The sequence below is a fragment of the Trematomus bernacchii genome, unplaced genomic scaffold (genome assembly GCF_902827165.1).
Source record: "Trematomus bernacchii unplaced genomic scaffold, fTreBer1.1, whole genome shotgun sequence".
In the NCBI taxonomy this organism is placed as follows: Eukaryota; Metazoa; Chordata; class Actinopteri; order Perciformes; family Nototheniidae; genus Trematomus; species Trematomus bernacchii.
The window spans coordinates 1,590,948-1,614,223 of NW_022987654.1; the positions used below are offsets into that span (position 1 = coordinate 1,590,948).

Below are 23,276 nucleotides of genomic sequence, written 5' to 3' on the forward strand. Positions count from 1 at the left end.
CGACCACCATTTGTTTGTACTATTGTGCTGGATTTATAAGGGACAGCCCAACCTGAGATTAGACTGTTGAACATGAAGTCAATGCCAATAGATGGCTTTAATAATAACTAAATTACTGACCAGGAGTGACTCGATTTTAGTGTGACATGACAGTTTATCTCCTGAGACGGAAAAAATAATGTGGGATGAATTGCAATAATCCAAAGCAAAAATCTGATGCAGATTTATCTACTGTAAAAAGAATATACTCAAGTCTGTAATTCCTGTCAAAGCTGGCTCAACTAAATATTAGCCAAAAAGGTGAGTATGTATATACACTCTACATTAAATATACATTGTTTCAAAATTGTACTTAATTTTAATTTATTATGGATTTTATAATATAATATAATATATTAGGGAACAAACAAACATTATTACACACAATCAATAAATTATGAACAAACTCCTGAATGTCACTGGAGATTACTTTTGTCTAAAAGAAAAAAACACACACACAGAAATGATCAGATTATTGTTTTACTCAAAATTGCATTGCTTCCCCTCCAAAAACAGTTTCTTCTTTTAAAAATATGAAATAAGGTGGCAGAATTAAACTCAGAATAAAAGCATGTAATTAAAAGGGTACAAAAAGCACCATCTCCATTCAGATCTTCTATTAAGTCTGATTTAACTTTCCAATTTCATAAATGTTATTATATGCCTCTTTCAAAGTTATGCTTCTATCTGTGATACTCTACAGTTGTGTTAGAACTTGGACTCCTACATATCTTAGTTTCATTTGACAAAATGTTATCTATTGATAGGTTAAAGTAAATATAACATACACCTGTGCAAAATGTGTATTTCAAACCAAAAACAAAGCTTAAGAGATGCCAGCACTGTTCTGAAAAAAATTAAAATAAAGGAAAAGGAAATTAAGAAACTAAAATATAATGTGTACCCAAGAACATCTTTATATATTAGCTTTGTTTATGTTCCCCTCCACCCTTGACACAAGAGGTGATACAGAAAATAAAACAGCACAGCTGGGAGCAAGCACAATAGATCGTGTTTAGTTCTCTGGCAAATCTCTATTGGTCATATCTTTTTCCAAGTATATACAGCTAGACCCATTTTATGTTGTATACATGTATAACATATAATGCACACACTGCCCTTCAATCTTCTGCATCCTTCAATATAAATATTCATGGGGTGTGGATGGAGACAACCAACAGTGTTACCCAACAATGAATGATACAAAGGGACCCAACTGGCTCTTTCTCCTCTGTGATAACTGTGGAGTAGATTCCGGATGCCCATCATGTCTGTAGTGCACACACATTATCAAGGAAGCGGTTATGTACCCAGTCACCAGAAGGGGGCGGCACTAGCTAGTCTTTCCCTTGGGGTCAACAGGGCCAATGGGGTTTCATGGCCATGTAATTCAAGAGATGTCCCACAACAGGGATTAGCACATGGCCACAGTGTTGAGTCCATCCCCAGCCTGCACCTGTCTGTGTCCTTTCCAGTCCAGTCAGACTCTATCATTTCAAGAAGACAATGTAGAAGGCCATGGTCAAACAGGAAATCGCCACAGCAATATGCAGCCGTGTCCCGATTATCGCAGCTGGGAAGAGAGATGGAGGAAAATTACATGTAAACTTTGAACATACAGAACCAGTAGAATATAGCTTACCATGAGAACATGTAGAACTCTTGGATGAGGCGTTATCATAAGTGAGGTGAGTGTTGTAGACAAAGACAAGAGTTTAACATTACACTGCCGTCTGGAAATATTTGGGCAGTGACACATCTTCTGTTGTTTTGAATACATACGATAGAACAATACATTTAAAATGAAACTCTGATTACGATTTTGTTTTGACATTGAGATTAAAGGGCTTTTACCTCTACATATATAGGGCTGTACACAGTGCATTCAAACTCTCAAAATAGATGTATAGAGCTTATTTATAAAACATCTGAAAAAGTACCAGGGGAAGACTGAGAACTAAGCAAGAATGCCAACGAACAAAAAATCCAAACAACATTAAGTTAAAGAATTACCTCTCAAGTGTTAGGTGTTACGAGAAGGAGATTTTGTGTAAAAAGCACAGGTATGTATTGAATCAGAAAATGTGAATTAAATATATCTCTACCTTTGTAGAAGACGCCCCAAACTCCTTTCTTCTCTGACAGCAGCCAGCTGTTGATGCGAGGCACCTTTTTGAGGTATGCACAAGTGCAGATGAGCATCAGCCCAAACACCAGGATACCATCGAGGGAGTACACTATGAAAGAAGGGGAAGGTAATAATATCAATCAATCAATTTTATTATATATATGGTCTTACCTGCCAGTTAGCTGAAAGCATTAGCTATTCAATTATTAATTCACACAGTACGGAACTAAATCTAATAGTTTGTTAATCTTAAACCGACTATAGAAAGTCGCAGATTAATTTAATAGTTGAATGATAAATACTAGATTAATCTGCACAGCTCTATCTTAATGGCTCCAGACCAACTTGGAATGTAATATACTCCTTATTTATGCAATAATGCACAGGTTTGTTTTAATGTATGCATTTTCTTTGTAATAAGAGCCTGACTGGATGGTGTTCTAACTTTTTAAAATAATAAAAACAGTAACATTAAACCCTGTATGGTTATTGATTTTCCCTTTACAGCTAGATTAAAACGAAACAACCTGTGTTGTTGCCTCTGTTGTGCAGTTGCTTGCTTGCAAAGAAACAATGTCGTGTACCCAGTACCCACATTAGAGGTGGACGAGAACAAAAGAAAGTGGATTTTTCAAACACGGTAACATGTTTTCTTGCAATTTACGATTATTGTTGTGGTCTAGCTATCAGGACCTTAGCATTAGCAACCAAACCCATCCGTTAGTCAAAGCTAGTTGGCAAGAAGACTTGTAGCCTGACACAAAATACTGTGTTCCCAATATAATATGTATTTGGACCATAGCTTTTCATCTTGGATTGCAATGCAGCGCATTGGATCTGTTATTGTCATAAACAAGAAATATATTCTGTACATAATAACTGTGTTGCTGCCCTGGGCCACGTCTACAGCTAACCTAGCTTCTCAGTTAGCATTCCGTCCAAGAAGTAGCTAGCATAATTTATTCGCTAGTTACACACCGTAAACCTACCATTTGTCATGTTGGCAGTTTGGTCGTTGATGGTTTATTATCACTGTTTCTTCATTCAAATTAGCAATCCATCATGTAATGTAAATTGGAGAAATAATGCAGTCTACTTCGCTTCGAAGTCACTCGGTTGACATTTCCGGTTTCAGTGGCTTACCTCTTCTTCTTCTTGTTTTTTGATTGTTGTTGTTGAGCTAGTATTACTGCCATCTATTGAAATTCAGGAGTTATAACTCCCTGAGCCACAACCTGGCAATGAAATATTTGAATCATTCCCTTTATTACATACAACAAAACGCTCATCTTTAGTTTCAGTCATTTCATTTGATGTTTGTGCTCAAATCATGGCAAAATTCATCTTCATTTTAGCCTATGGTTCAGTGTGAAAATAGTATTTACCTCAGTCTCAGACAGACAAGAAGCTTCTGGATCAGTGTATCTGCATTGCCTGAAAGTGAACAAACCACTTGCTGTGCCCTTATTATTGGCTCCATACAAAAACATTAAGCATCAAACCTATACAATTCAAGTTTCAGTAAATATCCAACAGTTTGCATATGTGTTGCCTATGAACATGTCCTAACCTTGGCCTTCTGCTCATTTTAAATGAATCTTTATATGTTTTTTCATTGCACTTTTATATAGACCAACATACATATTAGTTATTTTATATTTAGTTTCACTTGTTACAGCACATATAGCATTTTAAGCATCACTGCTATTTTTGGAATATCCTCTTAGCATTATCATCTGCACAAACGTAATCCCTTCATCTCTTTCATGTGTTGTTGCCGGGCTAATTTAAGAGCATTCAAATAACTTTTACGTTGCATTATCCTAATACCTGGATTACATTATCCTAATCCCTGCATGTATTGTTTCAAAGGAGACCAACGTTTCTCTCGTGGAGGGAATAGGCTGGAAGAAAGTTTCTTCAGGTTATTTCATTTTGTTATATTTATTTAAAAAATGTAATCAAGTTCTATTGGTAGCAATGCTCACTTTGTAAAGAATCTTTAAACGTGTATACATTTTTCTCTGAAACAGATCTTTTCAAGAATATAAAAGAAGAGAAAAGACAAGAGACAGTTTAAAATGTTTAATTAAACATCCAGGGAGGCCGGCCATGTACGTAAAAACAAACACTTAAACTTAGATTGTATTGAATCTGAATCTGCTTGTGACAACTGTGAGAAATTATTAAATTGTTCACAAAGACAAACGAGCCGACATGAAAAAAAGAGCGTGGACATAATCTCTTTTTGCAGTATTCCTCAACTGTAGGGACTCCAATATATCATACCCTTTATTCAATCGCTGTACACATTTCATACATTGCTACTGGCATTGCAGGGTAGGTTCAGGTTAGAGAGCTTAACATCAGACAAGAAGAACAAGTCATCATTGAGTAATGATTTATGGACTTAAAAATGATGTTTATGATCTGAATCTGTGGTGCGCTGCTAACAAACATTCACATTAACTTGATTTCTCTGCACAGTAAATGTACTGATCGTAACTTTTTAAAGTGTGACTATTGCCTTGTAGAAGTATATCCTCACATAAGCTCCAGTATAGGGAATATGAATGCCTGCTGAATAAAACACATTTGCACCTCAACCTCCTCCTCATACCGTTGATCGTAATCAATAGTTTTCATTTCAAAAGTAAACATTTCTTGTCAAATAATTCTGTGAATACATGAGGGGGACCCCCACCCTAACATTTTATAAATACGAATTCCGCTCAAAAGCAGCAACCCCCACCACAACTGTGCTTTTGAAGTCAGCACCAGTGTGTTGTGTTAGCTGCAGAATAAATTAACAATAAATAAAATACACAAGAACATGTAGACATCATAGCAGGGTAAGATTCTCTCGTCTGCGTTTCCCTGTACTATCTACTACACTGGAATTACTTTAAAACATATCTCATAGTGTTGGAAAAGTTTGAACAACAAGTACAGCAGGAGAAGCAAAGACTGAGGAGAGAAATAGGCAACCAACTTGGAAAACAGGCGGTAAGGAAAGCTCTGACATAAGCATGGGTCCAAAAAACAAGGCCAAAAAAAAGGAGCAATCTTGTAGAAAAGGACAAAAGGCTGAAGTTGGCTTCCTGTTTGAGAGTTATGGGGTGACATTTTTCAGCCAATTCCCCATTGTGACATTACTGAAAGTTGTGAAACTTGGGGTATATGTCATGCTAAAAGCATTAACTGTTATAAACCATGTTCTATTGGCAAAGACAGTACAAAACAGCAAAAAGTGGGATTGTATTAGCTGCTCTCCATCTGTATTATAATTTAAATCAGAAGGAGATAAGAAAATTCTAGACTTGATTAATAGAGACTGTTTTAAAGCCACTTTTCAAATTTGTGAAACCTTTTTTTCATCAAACATGGACTAGAATCTAGATCAACATGGACACTTGGAAATGTCATTGCTTTTGCTACAAAGAAGTATAGCTTCGAAAACACTCTTTTAAATGTGTCAAACCTGTTCTTAATGAACATTAAATCTCTCAAAACTGTTTAAAACCTTACCCAAATTGGTGAAAATAGAATTAATTTTAACACTATAAATCAGCAATGAAATTGCCTTTTACATTTCTTGCAATTGGTATAATGGTACTCCAAATCTATGTGTGTTCTATCCACAATAAGACATTCACAATGTTTTTTGGAACCCGTTACATAACTTTAAACAGAGAATTGGTTGAAAAACATGATTCATTTTCTTTTTTGAATATTCAAATGAGAAGCAAACTTCAGGACCTTGAACAAAACCACAAAAATTAAGGAATGCCATCCTTCCTCTGGCAGCACTGTGAGGGTGGCACACTCCAGTCATACACATAGGACAGTCGAAGTTTGACTTCCTCCTTGCAGAGCTTGCCGTCACGCTGCAGAGTCTGGTGTTTTTCCAACATGTCCTCTAAGCTTTGCTTATGTGTCACCAAGTATTTGTTGTTGCAACCACGCGATTTATACTCTGTGTCAAAGCGTGGGTCATGCGTCCGCCGAACATCCACTGGTGCCAGCCAGGCGCCGAGGGACACATCCTCACTCTGCCAAGTCTTAAAGTAGCCCCCATTAAGGTGCACAAAACGTACCAGGTCCGCCGACAGGATGTAGCCCCCACCCAGTGCGTAGGGCAGGTAGTAGTCACACAGCTCCCAAAAGCTTTCCCGCCACTTCCCAGCAGTTTTCACTCGCCCTCTCCCTGAGAAGAAGCCCCAATATAACCTGTTGGGCTCCTTCCCCTTCAGCTCCTCCTTAAGGAGGTCCAAGCGAGCAAATGTGTCGTCATCTGCTTTGAGAACAAACTTGAACTCCACATTCTGGTCCAGCCAGGAGTACATGTGCAGCAGCTTGAGTGTTAAGTTCTCATAAGAATCTCGCAATTCAGGCAGTAGGAGCAAGTCTTTGTGCCGCCCTTGCTCTATGTTAAGGTTCTGAAGGTCCTCGCTGGGAAGACCCTGAGTTCCCACCACAAACTTGGCCAGAACGTCAGAGTCCCGCTTGGCCAGCCAGGTGCTGCGGATGATGCTCCTCCGCTCTGTGTACTTAGGTCCGGTCGTGATGAGGACCACGAGGAACGCTGACAAGTGTTTGGATGTGGAAGTGGGGTCATACTGCTCTGGACGGGATTGTAAAGAATTGGCACGAGGGGCCAGGCCTGGAGGATCCTGGTGTCCCTGTGTGAGGGTTTCTGAGGTACATTTGGCCAAGAAGACAAGCACTACTGCAAAGCTGCACACAGTGCCGATGACCAAGGCTGTCTTGTGGCGGCACAGTAGACGTATCAGGTTCATGGTGCTGAGTCAGGGGTAGAAAAACACAAAATAAATAAGCGTTAATGTAATTCAAAGTATCAGTTAATCACAACACCCAAAGTTTTTGCAAGCGCTATCAAAAACTTGTATTAGTAGGCTGAAAGGGTAAATCACTGTGTTTTTGCGTGTTTCTCAATTCAAATATGTCTGAATGATGTGCAGTTATTTATCACACAGCACTAAAACATTTGCCTCAGCTCATTTTGACGGCAGTGCAGACAGACACTACAGATGTAAACAAACATTTATGAGCACCATAAAATATGTGTTATCTAATGTTATAGTAACAAGAGGCATTAAATACATCATTGCATTCCTGTGTTATAGAATTTGGTATATGTTTCAATTTTTTGCATTTCGTAAACCTCAGCTGCATCCGTCTGACTGACAAGCTTATCGTTAGTAGTTGAACTCTACGCTGCATAGTATACACATGTTACATTAATGTTATAAGCAGTAACACATTAAACAGGAAGTGTTAGTTACCTTAGCTCCTTCAGAAGTACCTGTCCCGTGAACGATAGAGCCGCAGCGGCCCACAGATGGTCGTTTTTGCAAGGCTAACGTTAGCTACCGAGATAAGACCCTCTGCGCACTTTCCGAGCTCACTCCATTGAATGCAAACACACACAGGCTGCTCATATTGGGCTAACCCGGTGAAAGCAAACTAAAAAGAGTTTGGAACCGTCGGTGAGACAGGTTACAACAAGCAGCTTAAATATTTCACTGGCTGCGTTGATTCCAGGTTGAGTCATGTATCGATGTATTCATTTTTTCTCTGTTTTAAGTTGTGTGGCAGTGACGAAGAGGAAACGGAAGTAAAGCCCCCTGTCAGAGGGGAATTATAATAACACAAAATAAACTCTCATATGAGATTTTTGTCTTGTTTTATTTATATAATTGTTGTTTTGTTAATATAATGAATTATAGAGAGAAAATTGTGTAATATTTGGACATATTTGCCAAGAACGATATGAACGTTCATTTTAAATTACATATTTAAAAAAATAAGACCATTACAAATCTTCTGTCAAAAGTGTTAAATATGTCATGCATAATCAGAAAATAATTTGCTAAAGGGAAAATTAAATAAAGGGTGAGCAGTGTGAGGACAACTGCTTACTGGAGCATGCGCAGTGTTTCCAGTGCTGCAGCGTCAAGTTAGAGCCAACAGTAAACCGGATGCTATATATGGGTAGCTTCAAAAATAAAAGCACATTCAAATTGACTTGTTTTTAAGATATTCATAATAACCCTGCCAAGTTGCTTGATATGTTTGGTCTTCTTTGTGCGCAAGATATATTCACAACGAAACAAGCATAATATATATTAACATATCTAAATGCACAACGGTAATGATGTATGTATGGTGATTTTCAAATACAATTAATTGTGTTTTTGTATGATGGGTTAGTAGGCCTGTGATTCTAGGTCTTAAATAACTCATAAATAACTCATAATTTACAAGCGTTTATAATTGTTTTTCTTCCAGCACTATGCACATATTACTATTTTACTTATATGTATTGCAAAAGGTAAATTATTCTCATGGTTACCCGCATAGATATATATCTATGGTTACCCTGACGTTCAAAATGGTTGAGGATTCTATTGTGAAATATGCAAGCGGAAGTTGAATGTTTAACTGCGGGCGTGACGCTAACAGATCGCATTAGCTAGAAAAATAATGGCCTCATCGTAGTAAAATACTAGCATGTCGGCTTTATTTGACTTTACATTGAAGACGTCAACATAGCGGACCATGTAAGCTGTTATCTTGACATAGTTGTCCTTTACAGAATATCTTTGTTTCATTACCTGGCCGGCAGCTCTGTAGCTTGGACGAGGACAGTGGAAAGCAATGACGCTCAGCAGGATCCGCCGACATCCTCTGACATGTCCAGTTTCGCTCGCCATCTTTCTGCTAATATTGAGTGTGCAGCTGGTGAGAGCAGCCTCTGAAAATGACCCCTACAAAATCCTGGGTGTCAGCAGGAGTGCAAGTCAAGCAGAAATCAAAAAGGCATACAAGACCCTCGCAAAGGAATGGTGAGTTACTGAAATGATGTCCCCTAACAGTAGGCCAGCAGCACCTATGGGCTGCAGCAGGTCCCTCAGGTTAACAGCTGCTTTACGGCTACACAGACCTGATTACAGACATTTATGAGCCCCAGAAAATATATCTATTGTGTTGGTGTGCACCTGAGCTAGTGCTAATTAGCTTAACCTATCACCAGACAGTACACCTGAGAGTTGTTTTTTAACCCTCTATGACCCAGCACTGATATGATTTTATGCATTGCTTTTTGTTTAGGCATCCAGACAAGAACAAGAGCCCTGGAGCTGAGGACATGTTCATTAAGGTTTCAAAGTCATACGAGGTGGGTAAAAGTGAATCATTACATGTCATGTACTCTATATCATAGAAACTCATGCTGCCTGGAATCCATAATGACTATGTGGTTCATTCAGTCTGTTTCACTTTCGATATCTAATGATCTTGTTGCTGTTGTCACAGTCCTCTCATATGTGCTTTTCATTGTCTTTTGCACACAGATCCTGTCAAACGAGGAACGAAGGTCCAACTTCGACCGCTATGGGCAGACTGATGATAGCCAGCCATTCGGCCATTCACAGCATCAAGGTTTCCGCGGCTCTCACAACAGCTTCTACTTTGATGAGTCTTTTTTCCATTTCCCCAGGTACAGGTTCAGATTTGTATTGTCTAACATTGAAGTAGTTGTCCCCTGTCTTTTATATAGACTGTCACGTGTTTGTGAAGACACTATTGTTAAAGAGAACCAAACTGGTAAACTTGAAGCCTAGCTGCTTCTTTTTAGAATATTGTCAAAAGCGCTTTTTTTTTTTTAATTCAAAGCATCAAATATGCTTTAAACCAATTTAGTTTGATGTGACTTCTTTGTCACTGCTTTTGTCAAGATAAAAAGTATTTTCTTGTGTCTCTTCTGACAAAACATTTCTTTCTCCACATTCCCATGACCTTGTTTCTAAACGTTTATTTCCCGGCAAGCTGCTCTGTCCACATTAAGTGGTTTCAATTAGTCTCCTCCTTCTGTTTGCTTTGGTTATTGATTATTTTATAAAAGACAAACAGCTATCGTCCTAGATCCAAAACTTTTAGTTGAAGCGGTTATTGTACTTATCCTCCTAGATTTAGCTAATGAATTGAACAACTGATAAATCAACATAATAGGGATCATCTGCTAGCTCTAACTTCTCAAAAGTAATGATGTGCTAGCTAATCGCCATTTCATGCCATTGTGAAAGGAATACCTTTTGCCATTTTTGCCTGTTAATAATAAATTAAGCCACTAACAAAATATCACATTGATCTCTTCTTAGCTAGGAGTGGAATTTGAGTAAGTAAAAGTTGAAATAATTGTTAGTTGCAGACGTTGGTTGAGACTTAAAGGAGAAAAGCAGCAGTCTGTTGGCCTAATAAAGAAAAGTCTCACTGTCTTGCCTCCTCCAGGTCCAGGGACTTTGCAGACAGCAAGTACCTGCTTCACCACGCGCAGTTTAACAGCGACGTCCTCCCAGACAGTTACAAGAGGCCGTACCTGATCAAAGTGACCTCTGAGTGGTGCTTTGCATGCATCCACATTGAGCCTGTGTGGAAGGAGGCGGTGCAGGAGCTGGAGCCTCTGGGTAAGTCTGCTGTCACTCCCATCAGTCCGCCCACTGTTCAGGAAGATGCTTGGTTCCTCTAAAAGCATCAGCTCATAATGTTTGCTCAGTGGCAGGCCATTAGATAAATGTGTTTTCAAGTGTTAAGATGCTTTACTGGGAGCCAACAACTTGATTAATTATTTATTTGGGTTAATTTTGTTTTTCTTGCCTAATGGAACAAAGAGTAAAGCCAAGGGAAGGATTTAACCAAATGTAAGAATTGTCTGGCACTGGAGATGATTTTCTAAGTTATTTCGGTGATTCTGCTAATTAGATATACAGTTTCCTGTTCCCTACAGACTTCATCTTATTTGTAGTCTTTAATGGTAAAAACGAAATGCCCTGCCCTAGAAAAATATCCTGCACATTTATGTTCCCAATGCTCTTCACTATGCAAAAGTCACCAGTCTAAACCAGTGGAGTTTTTATTGTATTGAAAATGTGTTGTTTTAAGATTTATGAAAAAGCTGTAGCCTAAGTAAGCTCACAAATCTATTTCCAGCTTTTCTAGCTATGAGTGTTTCTTCTGTGGGTTTGTCATAATAAGCCACATCTCTTACATTAAACAGTAATTCTACCCATTGTTTATATTAAGTTATTGACAAATGCATCCCATGTATATCTCAGATGGAAAGCCTTAACAAAAAATCCCCCTTCAGAGCGATAAGAAAACTTGTTTCAAAGTCTTTCTGCTCAGGTTTTGACTTACTGCATTCATCTTGTATGGACCCTTTCCATTAGGCAGCCCCTCACTTATTTCAAAGACTCAAGTAAAACGGTAAAACGGCTTGCAGTGGTTCTCCTAAAATATTTTCAGTGCGTCTGTTTGGTGAAAGAGAGAAGTCACATGTCTGGTCTGTGTCTGTGTTTCTTTACGGCACCGTTTTAAATCCCTATTTGAACAGCATCCAGTGTGATTTTGCTGAAATATTGGTGCATTTACCGAGACATTTGCCTAAACATAAACATAAATGATCTTAAAGACCATGAGTCTGTGGTTGTATGTTCTGTTTTCATCGTTGGAAATCACTGGATATCGTGGTGTGAAATTAGTTTTATGCAGCATTACCCCTTCATTGTGACAACACTACCTCTACTCTATCAGGTGCAATAGCAGTCTATTTTTGCATTTTCACCAGGTGTTGGCATAGGCATCGTGGACCTGGGTTACGAGCGTCGACTGGCCAACCAGCTGGGAGCCCACCGCGCCCCCTCCATCATTGGGCTGGTGAACGGCAGGGTGACCTTCTTCCATCAGGCTGTGATACGGGAGCACCTGCGACAGTTCATTGACGACCTGCTGCCCCATAAACTGGTGGAAAAGGTAAACGCAACAGATGTAAAAATACTGCTTCATGTATGTATCCTCAGATTAGTTAAGCCAGATACCAGGCATTTTGTTTCTTAGTTTATAGGACGGATTAGGTATTTTTAATCTCTGTCATAACAGTATTTTACAGTGAAAATGTATGTTTTAAATAAGGCCTAAATGTCTGCCACTGCGGGTCTGGGTCTGTCTGCAAGTTCTTATATATCTCAACCTGATTTTTGCCCGATTCCTAAATCGTTCTAGGCCTGATTATGTAAACATATATTTACAAGTATTACAAGTGAAGTTTCTCAAAATGTGAAGTGGTGCACTGTTTTACAATTGAGCAAAAATACAATGTTTAACTAATTGCCCTTGTTCCCCCAGATCACAGATAACAACTACATTGCTTTTCTGGATAGCTGGCGTGTGGAAAATAAGCCCAGCGTTATTTTGTTTGACCAAGTTCCTGTTGTTCCTCTACTCTATAAAGTAAGCAATGCATTGACGCACACACACATACACACTAAAGACTACATTTTATTTACAAGGTTGATGTTGTGTTGTGGTTTCCACCAGTACAAAAGACAGCAGATATATTAAACTCCAGCACCAACTATAGAGCCATCTGTGTGAACAGCTCTTTCTCATTTTTCAAGAACTATTTTCATCCATTACATTCATATACACTGGAAATATTGTTTGAATTACTTAATATGAATAAATGTGTTAAAAAAAGACGGAGAAAGGGAATAATTCAGGGCCAATTATTGGAACAGTGTGAACCAATCAGATGTCTTCTTTTCAACACATTCCTCTACAATTCGATATATATTTGTATCCTCCAGTTAACAGCCTTTGCCTACAAAGACTATGTGCGCTTCGGGTACGTGGACCAGGGTGAGAAACACAACAATCGGCTCCTGCGGCAGTTCAACATCAACACATACGCCCCCACCATGCTGCTGTTTAAAGAGGATACTGAGAAGCCTGTTGATATCATCCAGGTAATAAAATAAAGAAGTGACCAAATCAGCTGACCATTTTTGTCAATCTGCATTATACTAGTTCTTGCTCTGCACCCTTCACACCCCCTCACTTTCTCTCCTTCAGGCCAGAGGGATGAAGCGACAGATCATGGAGGAGTTTGTCTCCAACAACAAGTTCCTGCAGGTTCCACGGCTGGTCAACCAGCAGCTTTTTGATGAGCTGTGTCCTGTCAAGCAGTTCCACCGACGGAGGAAGTAAGATTTATTTATGTATTTTATATGTTTATGAGCAGGATCTTAAGCCTTTGGACCTGTATTTCATATCTCTCCTACATTGTTATATTGTTGTGTAACAGGACAGGGCAGATAAAGAGAAAAGTGGTAGTGCAGCAATCACGACAGAGGCAGTGTTCAAATCCAAAAAGAGGCTTTATTGCTAACAAACTCAAAAATACCTTTAACTAAACAAAGGCTAACGTAGCCGGGCCGCTAACCGACTTACCAGCTTACAAAAATGTTTCCTCACGCTGGGAGCCTCCTGCTCCCTCCATGTGCCACACACAACTGAGCAACTCTGTCTGCTTTGTCTCCCTTGAGGGAGTGATTAGCACCAGGTGTGAGGTCTCCACACCTGGTCCCAATACTGCTAATTGGCAGCGGGTGGAGCCACCTATTGGGAATGTAGGTGCCTCCCACTACTCTGCCTCTCAGTCCCTTACAGTTGTATGAATTGTTGTAGAAAGGAAAGGAAAAAGCCAAGCCCAGAATTCAAATTTTAAACCTCACAAGAAGCAAAACAGAATTGTCAGACAGGCACTACAGCGGGTGTCACTGAACTGAAACGTTGTGTCTTTAGTCTATTTGCAGCAAGTTAATTGACTGAATGTTTTGCAGGTACTGTGTGCTGCTGATCACGGGGGAGGACCAAGCCTTCCTAACAGGCAATAAAGCCTTCCTGGACTTTGCATCCGTCAACAAAAAAGACGTGCTGCGGTTTGCATACGTCTACCAGCGGCAGCAGCAGCCTCTCTGCCAGGCACTGCTCCATAATCAGGCTGCACTCTCACCCCAGGTCAGTGGCACAAACGCATACAAAGTGCACACGCATGCATCATTCACATGCTCGTCTCGTATGCAAAGTTGATAAAAAAAGCTCCTCATAATCAAATGCATGACACAAAGGAAGAAAATCTGTCTTTCAGTTCATTGAGGACAACGGGTGCTTGCTGTAAAACGTTCTATATCCAGCGTATCCAGAATTGGATATGTGTCAGATTACCGATATGTTCACCCTGAGACTCTGTATACAGTGAAAGTGATTTATTTTGCCCGCTGACAGGTGGTGATTCTCGAGAGGCGGAGCCAAGCCGGTAAGGTCATGTACCGCTGTGTGAGTGGTGGATGGAACGGCAGCGAGGAAGATAAGTACCGCCTCCACGAACAGCTGGAGATCCTTCAGAAGGACCCCACCTATCTGAGCTCAGACGCCACCCTGCCAGAACTCAACAACGAGATGGCCCCCGTAAGTTTCTACACACACACGCACACACGCACACGCACACACACACACACACACACACACACACACACCTTTAGCGTTGGACTGGAGATGCTGACAGTGATGAATACAACTACAGGTATTCTTTGTGGATGAATGTAATTGTTTTCTGTTTAATTTCCCCAGATGTTTATCATTCAGTGGATGAATGCTGCCTCTGATTACGTCCTTCAAGTATATGATGACCTTCTCTACTCAAACTGGTAAGACAACACTCGCCCAGCATTAATGCAAACAAGAGACAGACAGATAAGGTTGTGCACTTTCTGAAATCTATCGGAAGCTTAGTCATGCTTCTGCATCGAGATGCTGCCATAAATACACATTTAGGGTGTCCTGTCATAGCCGCGATGCACCTTTTCTTTTGGAAAAGATGACAGGAAGACTACGAGTGTTAATGGTTGATATGGGCTGCTGCTGCTGTGTGTTTTCTCCTACTTGTTTGGTTAATAACATATTCTCTCCTCAAGGCGAGAGATGATGCCCATCCTGTCGCTGATCTTCTCAGCTCTCTTCATTCTTTTTGGCACCGTCATCATTCAGGCCTTCAGGTGAGAGTGCACCATGACTCTTTTTTTTTTTTATACCTGCAACATTTTAATCTTACACCCAAGCGTTTGACTTGCAATTCCTTTCATTACAAATATCCTGTACATAACATGTTGACTAAATCGATGGATCTTTATCTTATTTTCTTCTAACTCTGCTTGATTATTAGTGGTTTTGACTTCTGTTGAGTCAAATACCTGCTGGATATCATTTCCCTAAGAGTCAGAGCTGTTGGTGTTCACACTAATGATTTCCTTTTTTGATGCATTTTCAGTGAGCCAGGTGAGAGCACACCCCGGAAACCAAAGCCAAAGGAGCAAACGCAGTCCGAGGAAGACGCATCGAGTAGAGCCAGTACTTCAAGGTAATGTACTGAAAGGGAACACGAGATAGACACAGGATACAACAGATAGCGGATACTTACTTACTCACAATACAACTTTTAACTGGTAACTAAGGAAAACATTGAACAGTTAAATGTCAGAGCAATGTTTCTAAATCTTATTTTGCAGTTAATATATCTTGCTGGCAGGACCCTAGCGTGTCTGAGCCAAACTCCTCTCGATAAAAATAACCTTAAAGGGACAATTCACCTCAACATTCGATGTACGTATTATTCCTCTTATGTAGTGTCATGGCCTGGCTCTTGGCCATAACAAAGAACGCGGAAAGGACACGATATAAGGAAAGATATTTATTGAAATAAACTCAACTTAACTAAAGAGCTACCACAATGGGATGCGTTAATCGGTAAGATCAGTAGTGTAGGTGTGGGTGTGTGACCATGGTTTGGTGCAAGGTGTTGAATGCCAAACTAAGATGAAGGTAAACGCATAAATAAGGTAGCTGCTCTCCAAACAAATCCTCCAACAGAGAGAGCGAACAAGACTCTGGCCGTTTCTCAATGTCGAGTATACCTGCTGCAGAGCCACTATTTGAAGTATACTGCGTCATCGAGTGGCGCCGAATGCTGGGCATTTAACATGCATTTAAACAGTCCTTCGGCGCCACTCGATGACGTAGTATACTTGAAATAGTGGCTCTGCAGCAGGTTTACTCGACATTGAGAAACGGCCTCTGGCTCGGGCCTTTCACTCCTCAGCAACCGGCGGTCAGGTGCCCTCAATCAGTGCTGATGCGGATGAAGGGAGAACGTTAAAGGGACATACACACACAACAGGGGAGAGTAAAGCAGGGGTCGTCACAGTAGTTGTATCGGTGTAGATAAAGAAGACTAAATAAGCTTCTTTGGCTGAACTGTAAACGCTTTAATAGACTAACACGACATATAGTTTAGATTGTTTTCTTTTTCCTCCCTGTATTCTTCCCTCACTCCATCTTTGTCATTGGCCGCTGCAGCCGTCCTCCTAAGAAGGACTTTGTGGAAGTGACGGAGCTGACGGACATCACGTACATCAGCAACCTGGTGAAGCTGAGGCCCGGCCACATCAACGTTGTACTGGTGCTCACCAACGCCTCCAAGAATGCCCTGCTCAGGAAATATGCCAAGGAAGTGTTTTCTTTCTCTGGGTAAGTCTCCTCACTGCAGTTTTTAAGTTTCAATTATTCTTAGTTTTTTTTAGAGTTTATTCATTTAAAAAAAAAGTAAGCCTTCCAAATGCAGTCTGTAACTGAGCACTGAATGTGTCTACTTGTCTTACCGATGTTTAAGTAACTTGCCTTTGAATAATGTTACTAAGTGTATATATTGAAAAATAAAAAGTTGTCCACTAAGGTGCCAATATTGCATATTTTTCACTTGGTCCAGTTAATAATCCTAAACCCCATTACAGGACTCAGACGCTCCACTTCTCCTTCCTTAACGGTGATAAGCACCGCCACTGGATGCCATCGCTCCTTCGCTCTACATCTGACACCATGCCGAGTCATTCGGACGAGGATGAGGAGTCTCCAGACTACGCCGGCCACGTCCTGGCCCTCAACGGCCACAAGAAATACTTTTGCCTCTTTAGACCCGTCTTCACCGGAGACGATCCCAACGACTCGGCGTCTGACACCTCGTCCTCTGAGAGCAGGAGGAAGTCCCGGTCCAGGTCCAGGTCCAGCTCCCACTCTCGGTCCAGGTCCCATTCCAGGGAGGATGGGGCCGTACCCAAGAGGGGCTCAAACAGGGCCACCACCATAGAAGTGCACCACAAGCTTGACAGACTGGGACTGTGGATGGAGAGGCTGATGGAGGGGACCCTCCCCCGGTTACAGGTCACCGCATGGCCCTCTCTTGGCGAAACCAATAACTCCTCCGCAGAGAGCTGAGTTTAAAGTTACAAAGGTCGAATGGTAGCGCATACACGCCTGATGAGGGTCTTCAGCAAGAAAACTGCAGAACAATGTTGCAGTTTTAAAATCATATTTTAGGTTCTGTTTCGCAAAAGTATGTCGTCAAACTAAGCTGTTGCGAGCTTTTTACAGACGGTTTTATTTTATCTGCTAAACAGTTTGAAGCAGATCAAAATGTATGGTTTAGAGAGAGTAGTGTGCTACCACACACCTTTAACACGTGCATGAGGCAAAGGTTAAGAGTTCGCTGCATGATGCGGCTTCATGTCTTAAGTACAAGGCAAAAGGAGGGAAAAAAAGAGACTATAGGAAAAATCAATACCTGTTACACACACACACACACACACACACACACACACACACACACACACACACACACACCACACACACACACACACACCTTACTCAGAAGCCTCATGGTACTAGCTAGCTGTGTGTGTGTCCATGTATGTATGTGACACATTAACTTCGGTTCCTAGTGTTTTTTCCCCCTCCTCTCGTCTCCATACATTCATTAGATAAAATTCTAGCAGCTTGGAATTAGTGCAATTATTTTGCTCTACTTTGTATCTTTGGACAGCAAGAGCCTCTAAAACTTGACACGAGCCTGACCACATTTTCAACATTGAGAGCCGTCTATCATGAGTATTTACTTCTGACAGTAGGTGGAAGCAGGTTAATACGAATAGAGGCTTGGACACTAAGCCTGATGCACTGAATTAATAAATATATTTTTTGTTTTTAGATTTTCTTGTTTTGTTTTTTTTACTTTTAGGACCTTTCAGTTGAGATTATTGTTGATTTATCAATTGCTGTTGTTGATCTGACAGAGACTTTTTTTATTCCAAGCATTAAGACATAGAGAATAGAGCATTGTTGGCAGCAATAATTACGTAGTCACATAACACGATCTACATTTCATCTAGCAAAAGAGCTTATAATTAAACATTTTCCTGATGATTTCTGCTCAGAGCCACGCTGCCATGTCCTGCTGCTGTTGTAGAGATTTCATATTTAACATGCTGTCTGCCAAGTTTGAATTCTGATAAAGTTGTATATGATTTGGGGTGGGTAGTACCCAAAATTAAATCTGCCTTTTTGTCTTTTAGCTGTTTTAATTTTGGGCTGGTTTTACCTTTTTTAATAAAAAATCTCTCTGAATCAGGGGGCAATGATAAATCCCATCTTATTATACTTGCCCTTTTTAAGGCTGTGCCCTTGAACCACTGTAAATGTCAATGCATGGAATATGTAGACCTAATATCACGAACAATTGTTAAGTGAATTTGCACTGGCAGCTTCAACCCTTCACCCTGTCGCTCTCCCCCTTTTACTCTGTAATTGAATAACTTGCTGCTAAACAAATAATATTTGCAGTACACTGTAACTCATCTTTTCCCTCTTGTATGTCCTTTGACCTTCATTTGTGTGTATATCCATCTGTAAGAAATGAAGTGTAAATTATTAAAAGAAATGCCTTTTAAAACATTTTATTTATTAAAATGTGTGGATATGATACATAATGTTGCTTAATTCTTCTTCATATTAAGAAATGTTGGTATCTACAGCAAGGCAGCATTAAAGTGGACCTATCATGGTATATTTAAATGATATATTGTAGGGCCATACCTATATAAGGTATATTTATACGTTTCTGTTTTCAAAATACCAAACAGATCATGCATTTTAGCCATGCCTCATTTCGCTCAATTTGCACTTTTTTTAGCTCTGCTGCAAGGGCAGATTCAGTGAGAACAGCACCATCTACTGGCCTGGCATATGTACTACAGCGTCTCCAGCGCTTTCGAACGGCAATGGCCGTGGCTGTCTCCTCCTGATTGGTGGAGTTGGCCCAATAGCCGTAGCGCCACCGTCCTGACGTCAGGACAGTGTTCAAATCTGGATCAGTTTTTATCAGATCCGTTGCAGCCCCTTTTTTAGAGATTTGAGTATGGAGGGAAATAGAGAGGGTTGTGTTTTCTGACACTTGGTGAGTTCCCTGGAACACCGGGGACACATATTCATGTATAAAAGACGTACAAAAGTGCATTTTGCATGATAGGTCCAAGGCACAATGGATTCTCCAGATACTAGATTGTATAATAATATTACAGAATACATTAGGTAACTTTTAATAATTTGACATAACAATCAGCGCATACTAAAAGAACAAATATTTTCCATAAATATAACTACTGCCACACATTAATACATTTTCAGCAGCATGTGCATTATACACAGTACATGTCTTTGTGTTTTGTTCGACAAAACAGGCTCACACTGTTTAAGGAGATGAAAACACTTTCTTCATGTCCAGCTCATCGGGGCCGAAGGAGACGGGCAGCAGCTCGTCCACGGTCATCTTCCGGTGCGAGCCGTCGGGCTTTGACAGGTACACATCACAGTTTAAACCAAACTGAAGGAAGTGGCAAAAAAGAAAATATTAAAAGTTGTCTAATTCCATCACAAAGCCTCCCTTCTTTATGGTGTTTTGTGCGTATGGTCATGACTAAAAAACCCAGATGTTTTACCTCTCTTATGAATTGCCTGCAGCCCCCACATGGCGAGATGAACTGGTCCTTTAGGTCACTGCAAAGAACATTTGAGGACACGAAGAAGTTAGGAAATAAAACTCCGGGAAATGTTTTATTGTTGAAATTAAGGACCTTTTAGCCTGATGCTCGTCTCAAAATGTCTCAGTGTGATGACTCTACTATGAAACTTCACAATGCCTCTCATGTTGATCTGTTCTGGTTTTCTCGCTTTAGCTCTAAACATGTCCCACATTCAAAAACTAACACTTCTTTTATACATCTTCTATTTTGAATTTCAGATGCCTAATGATGTAAATACTTCATAGTATTTATTCATGTTCCTTTTCAGATATAAAGTACAATTTATGATTTCATATTTTTATCATAATTTAATTTGAATTTGATTCTATTCTATATTTAGGCTTCTTTTTTATGTACTTGCATTTATTTTTTATCTCATTTTTATCTTACTATGCTTGTGTTATGCACTAATACACCAAAGCAAACTCGTGAAAACGTATCTAGCATTAAATGTGATTCTGATGGTGCTGAGACTTGAATGCACCTTGCATCACAAGTTGTCAGTCAACCAACTGTTGGGTGTGTAAGATATGCATCAGACAGACTTGTTTTGTGTTAAGTAATAAGGGAAGTTTAATGACAAAGTGAGTAATGGTTTGATAAAACAGGAATGCTGACAGACAGGGTTCAAACTTGACATGCAGGAAATGCACATATTACTTAGGAGTGGAAATTACCTGGCAATTGCAATTGCCTTGAAACTTCTGTAGCCTTCAGAAACCGCTTTTGAGATAGCATTCCTTTCAGCACATACACCCAAGTTGTAGCATGCATTTTCTACATTGCAACCTGCCAGGGACACAATTACACTCATTAGTTAGTTTAGGAGCATTTGCTTCACTCAAACACATTAGCAGTGGTGTAAAATAACTAAGTAGATTTACTCAAATACTGACTGTACTTAAGTACAATTTTGAGGCACTTGTACTTTACTTGAGTATTTCTATTTAATGCTACTTCATACTTCTACCCCACTACAACTCAGAGGTAAATATTGTACTTTTACTCCACTACATTTTCGCAGTACCTTTAGTTACTTTGCAGATATAGATGAATGATACACAATATGATCAACACTTACATTTAGTTACACCTGGAGTTAATTCACAAGCTACCCTGCAGCATACAAAGCCATTAAAACTAGCTGCACCTTTACCAGCTTCGATAACACTTTAATGCATCAATCATTATAATCAAAACATTAAATATATATTATTCGTGAATGGGTCAATCTGCATAATGAGTACTTTAACTGTTGGTACTTGAAGTATATTTTGATGCTAATACTTTTCTACTTTTACTTGACTAACATTTTGAATGCAGGACTTATACTTGTAACAGAGTATTCATTCATACACTCTTGTACTTATCCTCATACTTAAGAACAATATCTGAGTACTTCTTCAACCTCTGAACAAAATGTCAAAGTAATAAAAAGAGGCTCTGTTTACTTATTCTATCGTGTTCAAACAGTTAACAGGTCATTGCACTCAAACCTGTTTGCTAACTATTTGCCCCCCCAGACATTTCTGCTTGGGTTAATGTGACTGTTTAAGCCAGGGGTGTCAAACTCAAGGCCCGGGGGCCAAATCCGGCCCGCAACCTCATTTTCTGTGGCTTGCAAAGAATAATTTATTATACGGTTACATGCCGCTTTACAGAGGCACGTTGCCCATAAACTATATCCCACGATGCATCTTGTTTTGTGACATGCGCACTGAAGAGACTTGCAATTATTTGCCCTAAACTTCTGCTTTCAGACCTAGTTAATTACTAAGTTATTATCCTATCCGATAATAATCCAATGCAGAGGCAATAATGTAATATAATACATTATTTTATGTATATTATATATTTATATATGTATTTTTATATAGTCTTAAAGTTACAACCGGCCCTTTGAGTGCAACCCTAATGCTAATGTGGCCCGCGATGAAATTGAGTTTGACACCCCTGGTTTAAGCTTTAACTAGAACAGCAACATGAACAGGAGAGTTGTGTCTTTGCCTCATTGTTGACAATCATTTGCCATCCCTGTCAGTAAGTGCAATGCTGCAGACGCAAGAGACGCAAGGTCAAAAGGTCACCTTATCTCATGGGAAAGAGTGGTTGATACCTTATTCAACCAATGTGAATGGTTTAGACTCATCCTAGTACGGTTTTAATGACGGGCTTCTGCTGGGAGACATGTTAAAATATAACCTTTCCACAGACTGACTGTTGTCCAGTAATAATTAACAGTGCTGCAAATTGAAACTGATATTAACTGAAAAATCTTGTAGTTTTAATAAAGTTCTGTTTCAACACCAAAGCAGAAGAAACTCAAACACCATGTACATCTGATTGGACTGATAAGACATTTTAGACTTTTACAACACTTCCATTTAGATATATTATATTCTTTAAAGTCTACTTGCTGATAATGGCAAATATTAGTATTAGGGGAAACACTTTTGAATGCAGATTTCACTGTTAAAACTCAACAGTCGTTTAATTAAACTGGAATTCTTCATGCCAAATATTAACTCTAAACAAGCAATCCAAAGGCCAACTTGTACCTTACCTCTAAAAACAGTGTTGTCCATGGTCAGGAGGGCAGCTCCCACTCTGAACTTGCTGTAGGGACAGTACGCATGCTGCTTGGCCTCCTGAGACTGTTGGATCAGCTTCTCTATTGCTTCTTGAGACAAGTGTCTGGAGCCTTGGTCGTTAATATGCGTCACAGTGCCGCTGGACTTGACTTGGTCCATGATTGCCCTAGGCTGTTTTTGAGTGAGTCAGTGAGTCTATTGTGGCTCAGCTTTAAATGGCAATGGGACAGAGGGAAGGGGGAGAGGGAGTGGTCCCAACCAATCAATGGCTAGCTGGCTAGGATGGCAACATACTGTCATAGAGTCAATGGGAGGTGGTTTTGTTGTTGACACATTATGTGCAAACATGACAATCAAGTTCAGGTAACATGCTGTGACCCGTCTGTACAACAAATTACTATTAAGATGTGTTCCTATACTGTGTTTTAGATGACCAATAACAGAGTAGACCATTTGAGAAAATATGTGCTTTTATTGTTAAGTCCAGCTTCTATTAGAGTCAAATGGACCAAAAATGATCCCTGAAATGATCGCTAAAACCATTTCTGGAGAGCACTACAAACACTGTAGCATACAGCAACAGCTCTAATATAAAAAGTGCATTTAGTTGTAGTAGTTTCTGTCAGACGTTTTTTTCCTAACAACCTTAGTCTTATCGCTCAGGTGATATTCACCTAATGATAAAAAACT

At 39.8% G+C, this 23,276-nt stretch overlaps 4 protein-coding genes across 4 annotated transcripts; 1 reads left to right on the forward strand and 3 right to left on the reverse strand.

The window, feature by feature from the left end:
* Window positions 1-503: 503 nt before the first annotated feature.
* tmem167b (transmembrane protein 167B) lies at window positions 504-3,319 on the reverse strand. Its single transcript, XM_034134970.1, has 3 exons — window positions 3,157-3,319; window positions 2,145-2,276; window positions 504-1,612 (listed from the first exon to the last, which is right to left on the reverse strand). Exons 1-3 carry the CDS (start codon window positions 3,164-3,166, stop codon window positions 1,530-1,532), a joined length of 225 nt encoding a protein of 74 aa, XP_033990861.1. The 5' UTR covers window positions 3,167-3,319; the 3' UTR covers window positions 504-1,529.
* Window positions 3,320-4,237: 918 nt separating this feature from the next.
* Window positions 4,238-7,779, reverse strand: b3galt6 (UDP-Gal:betaGal beta 1,3-galactosyltransferase polypeptide 6). The gene is made up of 2 exons (XM_034134969.1): window positions 7,474-7,779; window positions 4,238-6,970 (listed from the first exon to the last, which is right to left on the reverse strand). Exon 2 carries the CDS (start codon window positions 6,964-6,966, stop codon window positions 5,947-5,949), a length of 1,020 nt encoding a protein of 339 aa, XP_033990860.1. The 5' UTR covers window positions 6,967-6,970; window positions 7,474-7,779; the 3' UTR covers window positions 4,238-5,946.
* Window positions 7,780-8,641: 862 nt separating this feature from the next.
* On the forward strand, window positions 8,642-18,898 carry LOC117486500 (dnaJ homolog subfamily C member 16-like). Its single transcript, XM_034134968.1, has 15 exons — window positions 8,642-9,036; window positions 9,302-9,368; window positions 9,544-9,689; window positions 10,481-10,656; window positions 11,817-12,001; window positions 12,374-12,478; window positions 12,835-12,993; window positions 13,100-13,230; window positions 13,870-14,047; window positions 14,315-14,497; window positions 14,660-14,736; window positions 15,004-15,084; window positions 15,357-15,446; window positions 16,442-16,612; window positions 16,876-18,898. Exons 1-15 carry the CDS (start codon window positions 8,849-8,851, stop codon window positions 17,354-17,356), a joined length of 2,418 nt encoding a protein of 805 aa, XP_033990859.1. The 5' UTR covers window positions 8,642-8,848; the 3' UTR covers window positions 17,357-18,898.
* A 448-nt stretch (window positions 18,899-19,346) lies between these two features.
* On the reverse strand, window positions 19,347-22,772 carry cdab (cytidine deaminase b). Its single transcript, XM_034135061.1, has 4 exons — window positions 22,559-22,772; window positions 20,673-20,784; window positions 19,912-19,969; window positions 19,347-19,796 (listed from the first exon to the last, which is right to left on the reverse strand). Exons 1-4 carry the CDS (start codon window positions 22,743-22,745, stop codon window positions 19,665-19,667), a joined length of 489 nt encoding a protein of 162 aa, XP_033990952.1. The 5' UTR covers window positions 22,746-22,772; the 3' UTR covers window positions 19,347-19,664.
* Window positions 22,773-23,276: the final 504 nt, after the last annotated feature.